The sequence below is a fragment of the Rhamphochromis longiceps genome, linkage group LG23 (genome assembly GCF_057381845.1).
Source record: "Rhamphochromis longiceps isolate RC_006_pf linkage group LG23, R_longiceps_female_GT1.1, whole genome shotgun sequence".
NCBI lineage: Eukaryota > Metazoa > Chordata > Actinopteri > Cichliformes > Cichlidae > Rhamphochromis > Rhamphochromis longiceps.
In genome coordinates, this window is record NC_140578.1 from 27,519,411 (window position 1) to 27,536,016 (window position 16,606).

Consider the following 16,606-nt stretch of genomic DNA (forward strand, 5'->3'; position numbering starts at 1 on the left):
TCCTTGATTCGACCAGAGTAGCCTTCAATGATTCAGAACTCAAAATAGTTTTAGCTCCTCCCCCTATAAGGCCATCTTTTCAACTATATGTGACACCGGACAGAGCCGAGTGCGAAAAACAAAACTCATGGCTCTGAGACTGAGATTTTAGAGTTTTCTGAATCCTGAGCTTCTGCATTGCAGGGATTATTTGTACACATGCTGACCTCCTTATTTTTGTTTAGCTCATTATGTATAAAAGCCAAACTGCATGTGTATGAGTACATGGACAGACACTTTACATACCTTTTCACCTTTTTCACCCTGAAAAGCAGGAAGAAACAGTTGAGTGCATCAGCCATACGATCACTAAAAACACACTCACAGACACAAAGTGGTGTCTTACCTTCTGTCCTTGGACTCCACCCTGTGCAGAGAAACCAGAGCCAGAGCTGACACCTGAATCTCCCTTCGCTCCTACAGGGCCCTGGTCCCCCTTTGAGCCTTTCTCTCCTCTGTCTCCTTTTTCACCTTTAGCACCGATTGTACCTGAAGTAATTTAGCAAGTTAGGAACATCTAGACTGTGCCGCAGGACAAGAATGCTTAAATACAAATGTAATATGTGTAAATGTAAGACCAGCAACTATCAATGCATCATCTGCTCTTATATAGCATATGGATGTCAAGCACGCTGATCCAGCAAACAGTCCTTCACCATCACCCAAAGCAAAATGTGAAATTGGAACTGCAATAATCACAAAATGAAAGCACAGAAGATGCCAAAGCAAAAGCCAAAAAATGTCTTTAATGAAATTGCCTTCTATTTATTTTTCTCTGCAAATAAGGCCAATTTTATTTTTAGAAATCAGTCCTATAGAGGGAAGCAGGAATTCTTGCTTCTCATTTCAAGGTTAGCTGTATCGTTTCTTCAGGGTTTTATATTTAACTTAACAGGTCCACCATAAATAAATAGATAAATAAATAAAACCATGTTGATCTGTAAGTTTGCTTTTGGTAAAGACAAAAAAGAGACAAATATTAAAGCAGACACATTAGCGCTGCTTACAATTAACGTTGGTTTTCTATTGTTGGTGACGGCTGGAGTGAAAATGTCTTTATGAGCCCAAACAGGTCACGAGAGGCAGAACATGCATGTTTTACTGTTTTTTGTATTTAAACTAGTAGGTTTAGTTGCTTCTGCTTCACAATAAAAAGTTACAGTAGTTTTGTTTGTGGACTAACAAAATTAGTAAATATTAAATAAAATGAGTGAAAATGAAGTAAAAACAGGAACATAAATAAATAAGTCAACAGTCAAATAAAAAACACACGAGAATAAATAAGAGGAAAAAACAGGAAATAGAAAGTAAAAAAAAAAGTTCAAATAGGAGAATGGAATGAATAAATAAAAATAAATAAATAAATAAAAAATGAGCAAAAAAAAAAAAAAGGAGGAAATAACACCATTAATGAAAAACATAAAATCTGAAACACCAATTTTCATCTTATTTTATGTATTTTTATATTTAAGGTATATGGCACTTTTTTGAGCCATTTATTCATTCATTCATTATTTTGTCAGTGTTGGACCTCCATGATCTTATTCATCTTATTCATAGCCTTTTCCTTTTTTGTTTTCTCTAGGTCACGAGCAGTTGTCCAAGCATTTCACTACATATCGTACTGTGTATGACTGTGTACGTGACAAATAAAATTTGAATTTGAAATTTGAATTTGAGCGTTGCCCATCGTCACTTATACAACAGAACGTTTTACTCAAGAAATGTCCGATAGAGCATTAAAGGTAAGTTATTATATTATGTTTTGCACCAAAGTTGACTGGAACAGAGATTTTAATAAAGATTATACCTTTAAAATGTCATTTCTACCATCCTGTGATTTTAATTTAAGCCAATCTGATTAAACAGAGTTCCTGAGGACTATTCAGAGTAGCACTACAAGTAGAAATAATGTTGGATGTTGTGCTACAAATTTCAGTAGTAAGTAGTCAGCTACTTCAGTAATCATCAAGATTTGCTCTCTTGGGGACAAAACTAAGACACCATCGCATTGAAGCCTGCTGAGTGGATGCTGACGTTCAATCAACCTCCACCCATACACTGAGCAGAATGAGAAAGCAGCAACAGCCAGAGCGCTCCTTCTTTACTGTGATAGGAAGGCCACAGATTGATTAGGACATGATCCTAATCTGATGTGCTGCCAGCCGTTATCAGGACCCTTTTGCCCCCTGCGACCCACCTCTTGAGCCTAATAATCCAGGCTTGCTGAAGTCCTGCCTGCTGTACTCCACGGAGGGCTGATACCAGACATCTGAACACAAACATACCTTTACCTGCTGCTCGGAGAACTCATGAAACATGTTTGTGGCGTGACGGAGAAAGGAACGGTCCTATTTCACGAGCAACTCACTCAAAGAGAAATTACTTCTTTTATCATCCACTAGAGGGAGCTAAAGAACTTCTAGTCATACACACTCCTTGCAGCAATCTCCTCACATGGGTCCAGACAGGCAACCTGACGTAAACTTTTCTGGCTTAAAAATGTCTACATGATGTTTCTTTGGCAGCGCCTGCTGCATGATTTAAAAACTTCCATTACACATTTATACAGCGCAGTGACATGCTGAGAGTCCTGGAAGAGCACGCTTAAGCTCTTTAGTTACAAATTAACACACTTTCTCTTTACCTGTTTGTGCGAGTGTGTTTATGTGTGAGGAAATCAGCGGAGGTTCAGGCAGTGGACGGAAAGGTGGAGGGGTGGTCTGTGGGGGGGAACGGGACACAAATACAACAGTTTAAAACATCTGGAAATTCACATAATGGAATGCAACCACATCACATGTACATCTACATTTATATGTAATTTTCAGACAATATTTGTGCACAAGAGCAGACAAATACTTCCACCAGGTGGTGGAAAGCAGATAATTTGCATTCAGTTGAAATTGAAAGTTTAAATGAAATGTTCACCACTAGGGAGCAGTGTGTTACCAGCTGATGTATTAATGATGTTTTGGGATATGTGTGTTTTTTAAGTTCATCCAACTGTTTTTCATATTCTCTATGGTCTCCCATATATATAAAGGATCCTAGTGTAAAAATATTTCACTGCAAAAGATTTAACTGAAAGAGATCCATAAATTAAAAACAAAAACTACTACTAAATAATGTTAAGCCAAATGATCGCTCCACATTTGGAAACTCTTGGGGGCAGTGAGTGTGCTTTTACTGCATTGGCAGTGTGTTTGGGATCACTGTCATGCTGAAAAATTAAGCTTTTGTCAATCAGACTCTTTTCAGATGGTATTGCATGGTGGCTCAAACTCTGATGGCACTTTTCTGTGTTTGTAATTCATCAGTTCTGACAAAGATCTCCAACACCACTGGCTGAGATGCAGCTCGATGATGACTGTAGACACTCAGTGTTGCACCTCCCTCCAACCTGCCCCGTACATACTGACGAATCAAAATCAAAAACTGAAATTTGGGTTCATCACTCCATCAAACCTGTCTCCACTGATTTTCAGTCCAGTCCAGTGTAATTTTCATACCTCAGCCTTTTCTCCTTATCAAGAAAAGCGTCTTGACAGCCACCTTTTCACTGAGACCATCTCTGATGATGCTTCAGTGAACGGTTTCTTAAGGACTTGACTTTCAGATACTGTTCATCTGCTGCAGGTATCTTTTTGGGGCTGCCACTTCTCTTTTTGTCCTCCAATTGTCCATTTTCCTCAGATTTTTTAAGGATGTACTGAGCTAATAGCTCTTTGGGAATCATTTAGTCGTTACAAGAAAAATAAATACTAGTTTATGTCTGTGAAACTGTTATCTTTGGAGTTTTTTATAGATTTAACTAAAGAAATGGGAACAAATGATATGTTTTTGCGACAGGCTGGTAGCAACGACTAAAGATACAAATTAAATTTTTTGTTGTTGTTGTCTGTTATGTATAGACAAAACACTGGTTCATCCCTTCAGTTAGGCGCCTTTTTATAAGCTTGAATGATTCATAGTGTTACATGGCTTAACAAATAAAAAAGTTTCCTCTGATAATGGTCTGTTAAAAAGTAGCTAATGTCTAAAGAAAACTTTGAGAGACCTCCAGAAAGCCATTAATAAGCAATTCAATGCCTACAATTCCCATAATGCAACTAGGCCCTGCTGTTCCTCTTGAAATACATCTCGAGCTGAGATGATTTCAGAGACTGTAAATCACTCTTGTATGTTCATATAAGACATCCACAAAGCTCATACAGACCTTCACGCTGCCTCCCATCTGCCTCCTCTCGCCGTTGCCGCTGCCATAGTCACCAGAGCCCTGCGATACAGAGAAAAAACTGTGTTTCACAAAAGCCTTCTGGTGGTTTGACTGGAATATTGGAAACACAAGAACTCACAGTGTCAGAGTCGTCCTCATAGTCGCATAAACGCTCAGCTGACCGAGGGTTTCCCACCAGTCTCAGGTCTGCCATGTCACCCTAAAACACACAGACAGTGAATCCCACCATAGGTATTATCAGAAGCAGAGGTGGGACCAAGTCATTGTTTTGCAAGTCTCAAGTAAGTCTCAAGTCTTTATCCTCAAGTCACAAGTCAAGGCTCAAGTAATGTCAGGCAAGTCAGAGTCGAGTCTCAAGTCACTGGTGTAAAAGTCCGAGTCAAGTCACAAGTCTGAAACTTTGAATTTCAAGTCCTTTCGAGTCTTTAAAAAAAAAAAAAAAAACGAAAAAAGAATGTTGTAGTTATGCTAAATGTAAATATTAGACCATGTGATTTTAAAATCTGTGTTTTCCTCAACGAAATAGTGAACTTAGAAAATATACACAAATTGTGAAATTGCACCTCTTTAAAATGCAGCTCAATTAAACTTAGCTCCAAGAATAATTTTCACCGACAGTTCTGAGATAAGCTGCATGTTATTCTTGGATGCGGTTGTAGGGCCGGCTTTAAAATCGCATGACAAAAAAATCATACACATTAAAAAAAACTGTATCACCAACGTAGCCTGGACAAGATTTGCTTGTTAGATGAAGTCATGATCTCATCGTAGCAAGAGAGAAGCACCACCTACCGTTCTTTATGCAACTTCAACTGTCGGAGAAAGTTGGAAGTTGTTCCATCTCTGTCTGTGATTCTCTTCTTGCATGTTTTGCATATTGCAGTTCGGTTTTTTGTTGACTACTTCATAGTTTATGTACCTGAAAAAAATAACTCCTTGCAGCATTTTTGAGCGTTTTTTTTTTTTTTTTTAATCTGGTTAATTTGATTGACTGTGCTACAGCTCACGCACACATACGTACGGAGTGTGGTTTGAATAAATAAATCAATGAATTGAATTAATGGTGCACACTTTCTATATAATATGTATGTTAAATTTTATATTTGGGGTGAAATATCAAGTCTTTTCAAGTAAACCGGTTAAAGTCCAATTCAAGTCCCAGGTCATTGGTGTAAAAGTCCAAGTCAAGTCACAAGTCTTAGAACATTTTTTCAAGTCAAGTCTAAAGTCATAAAATTAATGACTCAAGTCTGACTCGAGTCCAAGTCATGTGACTTGAGTCCACACCTCTGATCAGAAGCATGCAAATTTTATGAGCTTTAACTGCAGCCATCTTAATTTCTTCCACAGTTCTCCACTTCAAAGAGAGTCATATGATCACCAGAGTCCCTGTCTCAGAGGTTAAAGGTGGCACTACCTCCTTATTGTTAATGACACAAACCCTGGACGGAGTGCCGCAGGGCGACGTCACAGACAAGAAAGAACAGACTCCCAGATACCTCTGGAGGAGGATTTGTTGCTGTTTTTCATTTTTTCCTGTCAGAACTGTGAAACATCTCTTTAGCATTTCCTCTGCTGGTACCCTGGAGATTATGCGTACAAAACAGGCGTCTCATTCTTTTGCACCACACTGTTGTATAAAACAAAAACTGTTAAAAACTGTTTAAAAGTGATAATTTCTCTTTCCCGTTTTATAGCATTGCTGTAGCTTTATGCTTATTACTGAGATGAGTGCCATCATGTTGGTTTGTCCAATTCTTAATGCGTTAAACTTTCATATTTCCTAAATATTGATAGTGATCAAATCCTCAACACATAAAGAAGAAATCTTTTCTGGCGTCTTTATTTTAGCACATTTATTTGTGTGTTGGAGCAACTGAAAGTATGCTGAATTAGCCATGAGCGTTTCCTGTCTGCAGCATATATGTAAATGTACGTGTAACTGTATATGAATTATTTTGAAATCTTAAAAATGCAATTTTTGTCAACCAAGTTCTGCTGAAAGGATCCTTCCAAAAGAATAATGGTCACTGGTGACCTTTGACCTGGCTCATTTTTTAATTTACAACTTGCTCTTCTCAAAAGCTTTGAGTAAATGCAAAAGTCATTTTCCAGGAGTGGATTTTGCAGGGTAAATGGATGACTGTAGGTCAATACTTCCACTCACAGGATCAGGTAAAGTGATCCAGTCCAATCTACAAACAAGATGAGCCGCTGTAGGCAGGCTAAGCCGCAGCTTGGATGAGTCACCCTCTAGTCTTTTATACCCAATGAACAAAATTAATAATCATGCTAAAACTGCATGAGCTACAAAGTAACACATACAGATACTGTTTTATTGTTATTACTTATTTCTTTTAATCACTAAGCAGCGTTCAGTAAAAACCATGTTAAGAATCTATCAGCTGTGTTTCAAAGCAGACCTGAGTAAGAGCAGCATCAGTTAAAACTTTCAAATACTTGAAATCTTCTTCATGCATTTTTGGACTTCATGTAACCTTTAAAAAATATGATGTTGTCATTATTACTACTCAACCCACTAAGATTTTTGAGACATGTGACCATTAACCATGTGATGTTAACTTGGCTGCCATTTTTGACATGACAGAATCATGGTGACGGTGTGAGATCAGGGGAATAAGGCCCAGTCACACAGGCCCAGGGACCGGTCAGTGACCATCTAACAACCAAAAGCCAAGACGGAAAGATGAATATTTCTGGACTGGTTGCTGGCAGTCCCAAAGTAAATGATTGCTGAAGTCCCAGTCACAAAGGCCTACAGGTTGGTTATCATCTGGCAATCACCAAGGAACATCAAATCTGTGGATCCACTTACCAGGAACTTGCCATTGTCAGCTCTTCCCGCGTGACCCACAAAGAGTACTGATGCAGGGTCGAGATCCATGGGATCCGGCGAGCGCTCAAACTTCACCACCTGTGGCTCAGAGTCGCAGCCATGGTAGAAGGCCACCTGCTCCTCCATGACTGACAGCGAGAAGCGACTCCAGGTGTCCACCATGCTCGGCACCTCAAAGCTGGCAGCCTCGTACGAAGCCTCAGAGTCGGGCTCGGTGTAGAAAAACTGAACCTTCTGACGGCCAGCCTTCACCGCGCTGAGCTTGACAGCAACATACATGAGCTTCTGGGTGGCATCTGTGATGGAGAAAAGGATGGAGGCGGCAGGAGTGGAGGGCTTGACATGGAAGAGGAGGGAGAAGTGGCGGTAGAAAGGGCTGGGGACATGGACCAGGGCTCGCTGGCCCGGGACCACCGAAGGAGTGAACCGATAGGCAGGCTCCCCATTTGGCCCATAGGTGGTGGTGAACTCTTCTAGTGGAGGTTCTCCAATCAGCTGGAGTAAAGAGATGCCGCTCACTTCTGTGAGAGGGAGGAGACAGGAAGTTAAAACTTAGTGCACACAAATAAAAGAGAAAATTGACTTTCAGTTGCCAACCATTGAAAAAAAATGTTTTCAATGGTTTATATCAGTTGGGTGACATTTATGTTGTTGAGTAACAAGTAAAAATCCTTCATAAGAAGAAAAATGTACATAAAAACTCACAAACCAGCCAGTGTAATTAGTATTACACTCTCATATGTGGGACTGAACCGATAGTACTGATGCAGTATTATCTTTGTGCAGTAGAATTACACGTTGAAGGGTTTATAAGACGTATAGATGTAGCCTCTTGGTCTACAAAGTGAAACCACTGGAAAGTCATTTTAACCTGCATCCTTTGTAAAGGCCAATAAAATGACCTATAGTCATCCCAAGCAGCGTCGTGTTTCAAGACAGCAAGATGGCGAGGGCAAAAAAAACTCAACCTAACGAGCTGTGCTCCTCAAAGCTGCCACTAGCATAGCATGTTTACTATGTCCATTATAAAAGGCTATTACATAAACATGTAAACATCTGCTGAATCTGATGGAACTAGAGAAAATGTGTATTCCCTGACAGGCTGATAGCAGGTGCTAGGTGAAATTGGTTGCACAGAGGTACATGGTGCTGCACTGAAAAAGTCTTTGCGATTGCTTTGGTTGCTAGCAAACAGCCACAGCCACAGTTTGCTAGCTTGCATAGATAAGACCAGCTTGTTTGAAAACACTCAGCTACTACTACTACTACTAAGCAGTAGTTAAACTATAAAGACAGAAAAGGAAACCCTTTACTTTCAAAATGAAAGCTTTTCCTTACACTTACTTGACACCGTTTTTCACTAGTTCTTGTTGGTTATTTCCTGAGTGTGTCAGCTTTGGTCTTAAACCAATGTATACAATCAGGTTTTTGGACAATGGCAACTTGTTTTGCAATTTTGCTTCTGTACACCACCACACTAAAGTAAATCAAATAATCAAGATGTGATTCAGATTAAATTCAAGGACTTAAAAAAAGTTATTGTAAAGTTATTCTAGTCATTTTTTACACAGTTGCCCATTTTTAAATGCTAAAAGTGGGCAAACTCAAATACTTGTGGCACGTTAAAGGTGTTTGAATGTTTTCTAACACTGGATTTTACTGGGTGAGGAGGCATAAATTTCACAAGTGCTTTTCACTGCAAGATTCATAGAGTTACGAGTCTGCTGCAAAAGTAGCTGCTAACTGAAGTGACCCTTGAAGATCCCATGTCTGGAACAACAAACCGAAAAGTGCACTGACACTGCAGGTCACATGCTAAAACCACAGATCCCAAATTCAGCAATGAGGGTGATTTAAGAACAAAACTTTCCCAAAAAAAACATGGCTACAAGGCATAGGACACACTCTGAGACTTCAATAGTGGGGCACATTAGTGGAAAAACTGCTTGAGTTTCAATTCCCACAGACTAAAATAGCCCAAAAGGGAAATGAGAAGCAGCAGATTCTCATAAATCAGCCTCACAGGGGAGAAGCAGCATTTTTTTTGACCAGGATAGGGTTTGAGGCTTGCCATTGCACAAGTGGAATCTGTGCATTAAAGGCGTACAGAGGTCATCAGTAGTGGGGGTCTCCCACATTTCTTAGTGATGGGAATTTTATATGTTCACGTGTGGTCAATATTTAATGCCATTTAAGCCACCTTATTTTTCCCTTTGGGGGGTTTGTTTGCCTTCCACCTGCTTATGCTGCTGTGATGGATAGTAACAGGACAACCAGATCATAACTAACTGCTGTCAGCCTGTAAACTCTCTCGACCTGCGCAGCAGCTACAAGAAACCTGGCTCCTCTGGGATTATAGGATTTGATCCAACTGGAGCTTGAGATCGGCAGGGTGGAGGGCTTCTCAGTGAAGGCACCTGCTATTGGTTCTTCTCAAGGCAGCACAGCTGCTGCAGCTGTTGTGTGAGCTAAACCATATAGTGGTATATATTTATGCAGTTTCAGAAAATGACAAACGACAGCATAAATGTGAACTTACAGTTAATCAAAAATGGTAGACTGAAAATGAATTTCTCAAGGGAGGCCCCTACTCTAATTCCATACATGTTCACATCTGGAAGCTGTCTGGTTTTACCACAGTTCTCCCACTAACCCAACTCTACAGCCCAGTAACAGCGAAGTCTCCCATGAGGGAGGCTAATGTCTGCCAGCAAGCCATTAGCACTGTGGTTACAAGACCATTACATAACAATTACGCAAAGTTTTCTAATTTTTTTATCTGGGCTGCAATCTAGTCTCAGGCTTTTAATTTATTTCTGTTTCTTTCCTGTGAGAATGCAGGGAATAAGAAACATGCTTATTTTTAGAGTTTTTCCTGGCAGGATTTTATATTGTTTTACCTCTTCAGACATTGTAAAAAACTTTTAAACATGTTTTGATTTCATAAAGCACAAAATATTATGTATAAAGCAATAGATATATTTAATTACTTATTAAAAAGGGACAGTGCAGTTTGACATAGTTTCAATACTAAGAGCTGAGCTGAGGGAAAGGAGTCTCCATGTGTAAGACATGTTCATTAAATTCTACAGGCATAAATTTGCACTGGAAGAATGTTAAACTTTGTTTTATATGTCATAGCATCAAGAGGATAAAATAACCTGCACAGCATTTATCTCCAGTGTCTTTCTTCCCCAACTTTAGTATTTGTTTTTCCATTTAATAACGGAATAGTTATCATATATGCCCAGAATTATCCTTATTATACACTTTATTAGGTACACCTGATCAACTGCTCACACGACAACATCTTGATGCATTTAGGCATGTAGACATGGTCAAGACTACCTGCTGAAGTTGAAACTGAGCATCAGAATGATGATGCAAGGTGATTTTAAGTGACTCTGTATGTGACACGGTTATTCATTTGAGACTATTTCAGAAACTGCTGATCCACACTGAGTGGCAGTTGTCTGGGTAAAAAATGTGAAGGCAACATTAACCGTTACAACCAAGCAATGCAGAAGAGCATCTCTGAATGCACAACATGTCCAGTCTTGAAGCAGATGGACTACAGCAGCAGAAGACCACTCTTGACCACTAAGAGCAGGAAACTCAGGCTACAATTCACACTGACTCACCAAAACCAGACAACAGAAGATTGGAAAGTCATTGCCTGTCTGAGTTTTGCAGCAACGTCTAATAGGAGGGTGAGAAGTTGGCTCAAACGATATGAAAGCATGGCTCCATACTGCCTTATATCAACAGTTCAGGCTGCTGTTGGTGTGATAATATGAGGGATATTGCCTTGGCACACTGTGGGCTCCTTAGTACCAGCTGAGCATTGTTTAAACACCACAGCCTACCGGAGTGTTGTTACTGACCATGTCCATCACTTTATGACCACAGTGTACCATCTTCTGAGGATAGCACGCCATGTCACAAAGCTCAGATCATCTCAAACTGGTTTCTTGAACATGGCAATAAGTTCACTGTACTCAAACGGCCTCCACAGTCACCAGATTTTAGTCCAATAGAGCAACTTTTGGAATGTAGTGGAACAGAAGATTTTCCATTGTGGATGTGATCGTGTGTCCGTGGCACTTTGACATGCAGCACATGTCCATATGGACCAAAATCTGTGAGGAATGTTTCCAGAACCTTCTTGAATCTATGCCACTTAGCACACCTTAGTGTGTTTAAGGTGTGCTAAGTGAATGGTGTTTGTCATAATATATATAAAACGTAACTTTGAGTTTATCAAAAACATGAAAAAAATGCAGTTTCATTGGATTGGCAAAGAAAAAAACAAAGTTTGATCCAAATGTTGCTACATTTTGATTTGTGCATTTAAGGAAGTGAAACCCCGCCTATTTTATATAAGTTATAATGACAAACAAACAAAGCTAAAACCACAGAAATTTGGCGTGTGCAATGAGCAGAACTGTTGCAAATTGGACAGTAAATTATGTTCATGAAGGAACTCCTCACGTTAAGCTGTTCAAATTGTTTTTTATGCTCTTAAGACATCAGCTCAGATCTCTGCATGGGACACCGTCGAATAATGAAATACTGATTTTTTTTTGTTGAAACCAATCACAGAAAGCTCATTTCTGACCTCCTTTCTTCACGCTAACAGTCCCCATTGTATGCAAGAACAGCCCACATCAGTGTTTCGCGGCCTTAATGACCTCATGTTCTCAGTTACAGGGGATTACTGGGGTGCCATGTGTGTATTTTCTAACATGTAACTCCAGAGAAATCCGACGCCTGCCTGTTTTAGCGTGTGAAGAAAAAGACACAGGCAATGAGAAGAGGCATGGACTGACAGATGGACAGACAGAGGGCGGGAGGGAGGAAATGCACGGCAACTGTCCATGGGAAAATGGACCATGAGGGACTGTTAATGGGACAAAGTGGACGGGCCAGCAGCCCGAACTGACTCAACGCGGCAGTTAAAACATGCAGAAATGTCACAGTGCAACTAATGAACTCCTCCAGAGGGTTAGCAGTGCAGAGACCTTCCCTCATCCTGGAGGGGGAGCATAAGAAGAGTTTATACTATCCTGTAAAATCTGCGCCTAAGCCTGAGTGTTACTGCAGTCAATGTAACCACACTGTGTGCTTAAATTACAAAGTACAACGGGCAAAGTAATGCAAGCATGTGATGGTTAAAGTGGCCTAAAATAGAGAAAAATGTAGGAAACTACACCCTCATTCTTCTGCTTGACCTGAAATGTCCTTTACTTGCAAAAGCAACTCAATCTGCCTTCAATAACTACACCAAAGCATCTACTGTGTCTGAACAATTTCAGTAATTTCAGTGTTTTGCATGAGGAATATTATGCCATTGTCCTGGTATTCCCAAAGCAGATCTTAATATATCTGCAGCAGAAATCTGCAGGTCTTGATTTGGAGAATTGAGGACGTGGGTAAGAATAAAATCCAGGACTCTTTATCGTAAAACACAACAAACACTTCATTCACACAGCTGGCCTGAGACTCGGGCTGTTAATTGCACTGAGTCTCGTCTGTGGCATCAGTTAACACTTCAAATGGAGCCTGTGACACCTTCACCCAGCCTCTGATCCCCGCTCAGACTCTAATCCACGTCTGAATGAGCCCAGAGCCCAGCGCCAATTAAAGTTGATTGAGGGGGGATCGGTGCAGCTCAGATGACATCAGCTGGATTCTTCTTTTTGTTCACATCTTGCTCCTCGAAGAGGCAGAAGAGCTGAAAAGCTCGGGTTTTTGGCTGCCCTCCAAAACAAATTTGTCTATGTGAAGAATTTGAGAAGTATGAACGGTGACAGGTAGCACTGGTTCATAAATTTAGCCTGCAGCACATGTCGAAATGCATGATTTACTTCATCATCCGTTTTGCTAACAGGACCATATTTCAATGTGTCTAAAGCCCAGTTTTTATATTTTAAGTCTGTGCTAGCTCTCTTACTCTCCAATCTGCTACAGGGTCAAACCTTAACCGTTGCTGTCGTGATACATGTGTTACATGCATGAAGTAGGGCAAAAATTAATTACTCACAGAATGAATGTACTGAAAACTGGATTCAGTAAAAGCACCAAATCTGACTTTTAAAAAGAGGAAAAAGTGCAGAAAAACACTGTGCTGGAAGGCAAAGCTAGGGAATTATTACAAAACAGATATGAAAACTGAGAAAATATAATTTGATAAAGCAAACTGCTCTAATACGTTTTTGAGAGCTTGTTGCTTCTAACAGTTACCTGCAGACTGTTTCCAGTTTCCTTCTCTAACAGGCTCCAACACTCCAAGGTTTTTTTGTTAATATAAAAAAAAAAAAAAAAGTTCAAAACATTTTTATGCATTATCTGTCATTTAATGGTTAATTACATGAGGGGAGTCTTTGCCGGGACGATTTTGACCCCCGGGCCTTATGTTTGACACCCTTTCTCTAATGTATTTACTGCCAAGTCATCTGTCAATTTGTTGTATTCTTCAGCTGGTCGCCAACAGCGTGAAAGCAAATAGCAAAGACTGATCTTTCAGGCCACTTAAAAGTTTTTTGCTTTGCTTTTCAGTGATGTTGAAAGCTTAAAGCTTGGGCTGCTGGTGGCACTACTTTTTATTTTTATGGGCTGAAGACAGGCTGACAACCTTGCTTTCACAGTTTGTGTTTTTTTAGGAACTAATAAGGGAACCAATCAGCAGCAAATGAGAAATAATGATAAACAAGCAGCTCACAACCAGCTCATTAAACTGCCGTCTCTTTTTTTTATACCTGAGTCCTAACTGAGCACTAACCATGCAGCAGGAGAACCCAGAGGCCCTCCAGGGTGGGCGTGGCCTCTTGAACCTCAGCATCAGCTGGAAAAACTTTAAACAAATGGAAGTGACTCAGTGTCTGTTTGAGACACTATAAATGACACATAAATGGTCCAAAATGCATTTAAATTGCTTCCAAGTTGAAGACCCAGTATTTCCCCACTCACATAAAAGGCTTTCTTATACTTGTGCCTCATTTTGAATCTCTGCTCATCTTCTAATGGTGTCCCAAACACTCGACTGCATTCCATCAAGTGTGACTGGGTGAAAGGGTGGGTGACTGTCGTGCCCTCTGCCCTCCTGGCAGAGACTGCAAGCCTCCCCGTCTCATCCCATCACAACGCTCTCTTGTTACCGACCGCAAGACCGCCGCCCTTTCACCCAAACCGACCGCACAATCGTCACACTCAATCTCTCGGAGCAGACCATTTTCCCACCCACAGCGGTTATCAAAAATACCTTCCACAAGCTTCTCCCCACTTCCACCGCCACTGCCACCACAGACAGCCTGATTGTTTCCTCTCCATCTGGGAAACTATAAAACGCCATCCATCTGTAAACCTAACACACCAGCTGAATAGAAATGATGACACGATAACTCGAGACAGAAAAGCATGGCTGGCATGCAGGAGTAGGATGTGATGGGAGGAATAGAATGATTACTGCCTACTGTGAGAAACCAACCTACATCTAAATGTAAAGACAACATCACGACTGAGAGCGTATACTGAGTGTTTTTGATCAAATGTAGGCTCCCTTAACCCTTTTGTCATCCCTTGTGCAGGTGTTTGGAAAATCACAGGCAATAAACAGTTTGACTGACAACCACAGGGACGTGTTATAACCCGTACACCCCGAGCAAAAACAGTGCAAAAGCTTGGCTGCATGCATACACCAAAGTCTCCAAAACGTACTGCAGTGCAGATTCAGGAGTCTGCTGTGGGGTGAAACATAGCTGTGTTGGTGTTTTAAAGCCACAAGTTGTTGTAAAGGTCATTCAAACATTTGCAGTAAGCATTCTCGTGGGAAACACACGATGAAGAAGGTTTTCATGTGGCAGAGGTCAAAGTTTTAATTTAAAAAACCCCAGGAATGTCCAGCCAATGACGTGTGCTGTTAAATTTATTAAGGCATTAAAAGGCTGAACAAGAGCCTCTGATATATTTGTCAGGGTTTCACTGCAAAAGTTTCTAACCTAATGTATATATGATTTCTAGTTTACACTATAAACATCTAACATGACCAGAATAGATTTAAGTGTCATAAAAAAGATGCAGCTACCATCAAACAACTAGCAGGCATGCTGCTGCTGACTGCTACTGACTCTACACATTAAAAATGCCTCGTTTGCAGGAGACAAGACAACAACATGAACTGCTGCGTGCAGCCTGGCGACAACGGCGTGAACTCAGGTGTTTTATCATGCGTCAGGGGAGAAAGTGACACCACAGCAACTTCAGCAGTTCCAACATCAATGTTTTTGCATGTTTTGACCATTGATTTACAAAAAGTGTGTATTTAACATTAATCAAACCCATCTTCCAAATTGCAAGCTTTTTTCTGACTTTAAAATACAGAGGACCAAAACCGCCTAAATAAAATAATACATTAAAAATTAGAAAATGAAAAATAAAGATAATCATCTATATTTTTAAATTATGTAGGCAACACGTGTCAGCTATATGACAGTGTATACATAACTTATGTGTGTTGGTAGTTTCTCAGTTGATTTTTACCAGTATATTAACCCTTTAAAACTGGTCGGAGCGGGCATGCTCCGTTTTGCGTAACTATTTTTAAATCCCTGTAGAACTGGAACCACGTAAGCTAGCGCAATAATTTTCTTTGCAAACTGCAAAAAAACCTTTGAAACTGGAGGAGTTGTACTTATATCTTATGCCATCAGCTTGTCCTAGGTCACGGTTTCCTTCCACATATAGCTTTGCAAAAATTGCATAAAAAGCACTTGCAGCAACAAAAACATAATATTCCAGAAACACGCTTTGCTGATCTGATCAGCTATTCATAACACTTCCTATGTTGGAACAGACGTCAGCGCGAACTATTGCATGTCCGCCATTACCTGCCTGAAACCGGAAGTGACGTCATTTTCGCAGAAATGTAGTTTTTTACTTTCGGGGCCTTATAAGCCTACACTGGTGTTTTTAAAAGTCATGTTTGAGTTTATGCTTTTATTTATAGTTTCTGGGATGCTTAGAACTCAAATTGCACTGCTGGAAACAGTTTATTTTGATGCACATGCTGTTTTTTGGCAAATTTGCATTATAATATTTTTTCTTCGTTTTTCTTGCAGTATATAAACATTGGTGTATCTCAAAAATAAAGCTATGAAGACACTCAAAATAAATTTCCTGTTGTTGGAAACTTTTTTGTGCAACTTTTTTGTGTTTACAGTTTTGAGAGACAAGCCATCTTAAATTTTGCTAACTAGAAATATATGTGAAAAAAAAGAAAAAAAAAGAAAAAAGATTTTCAATTTTTTTGTAGTTTACTGCACTTTTTTGCAATTTGTGTAGTTATTATGCACTTAATGCATACATATTATTAAAGTTTGGGCTATAATGGTTGTATTGATGTATAGCAACTTGAAATGCTCCCAAAAATGGCACTACCGCATGTAAAAATGTAAAGATAACTCTGGTGGACT

General features: G+C 39.9%; 1 protein-coding gene across 4 annotated transcripts in view; it reads right to left on the reverse strand.

Annotated features, from left to right (window-relative positions):
* Positions 1 to 16,606, reverse strand: part of LOC146642090 (uncharacterized) — a 56,863-nt gene that overhangs the window by 14,659 nt on the left and 25,598 nt on the right. For all 4 annotated transcript variants that reach the window (XM_085398282.1, XM_085398281.1, XM_085398279.1 and 1 more), the window contains exons 2-7: positions 7,116 to 7,657; positions 4,398 to 4,478; positions 4,259 to 4,318; positions 2,687 to 2,762; positions 386 to 528; positions 286 to 303 (exon numbers count right to left, since the gene is read on the reverse strand). In XM_085398282.1, the coding sequence (XP_085254408.1) occupies positions 286 to 303; positions 386 to 528; positions 2,687 to 2,762; positions 4,259 to 4,318; positions 4,398 to 4,478; positions 7,116 to 7,657 (920 nt within the window). The remainder of the gene's footprint in view (positions 1 to 285; positions 304 to 385; positions 529 to 2,686; positions 2,763 to 4,258; positions 4,319 to 4,397; positions 4,479 to 7,115; positions 7,658 to 16,606) is intronic.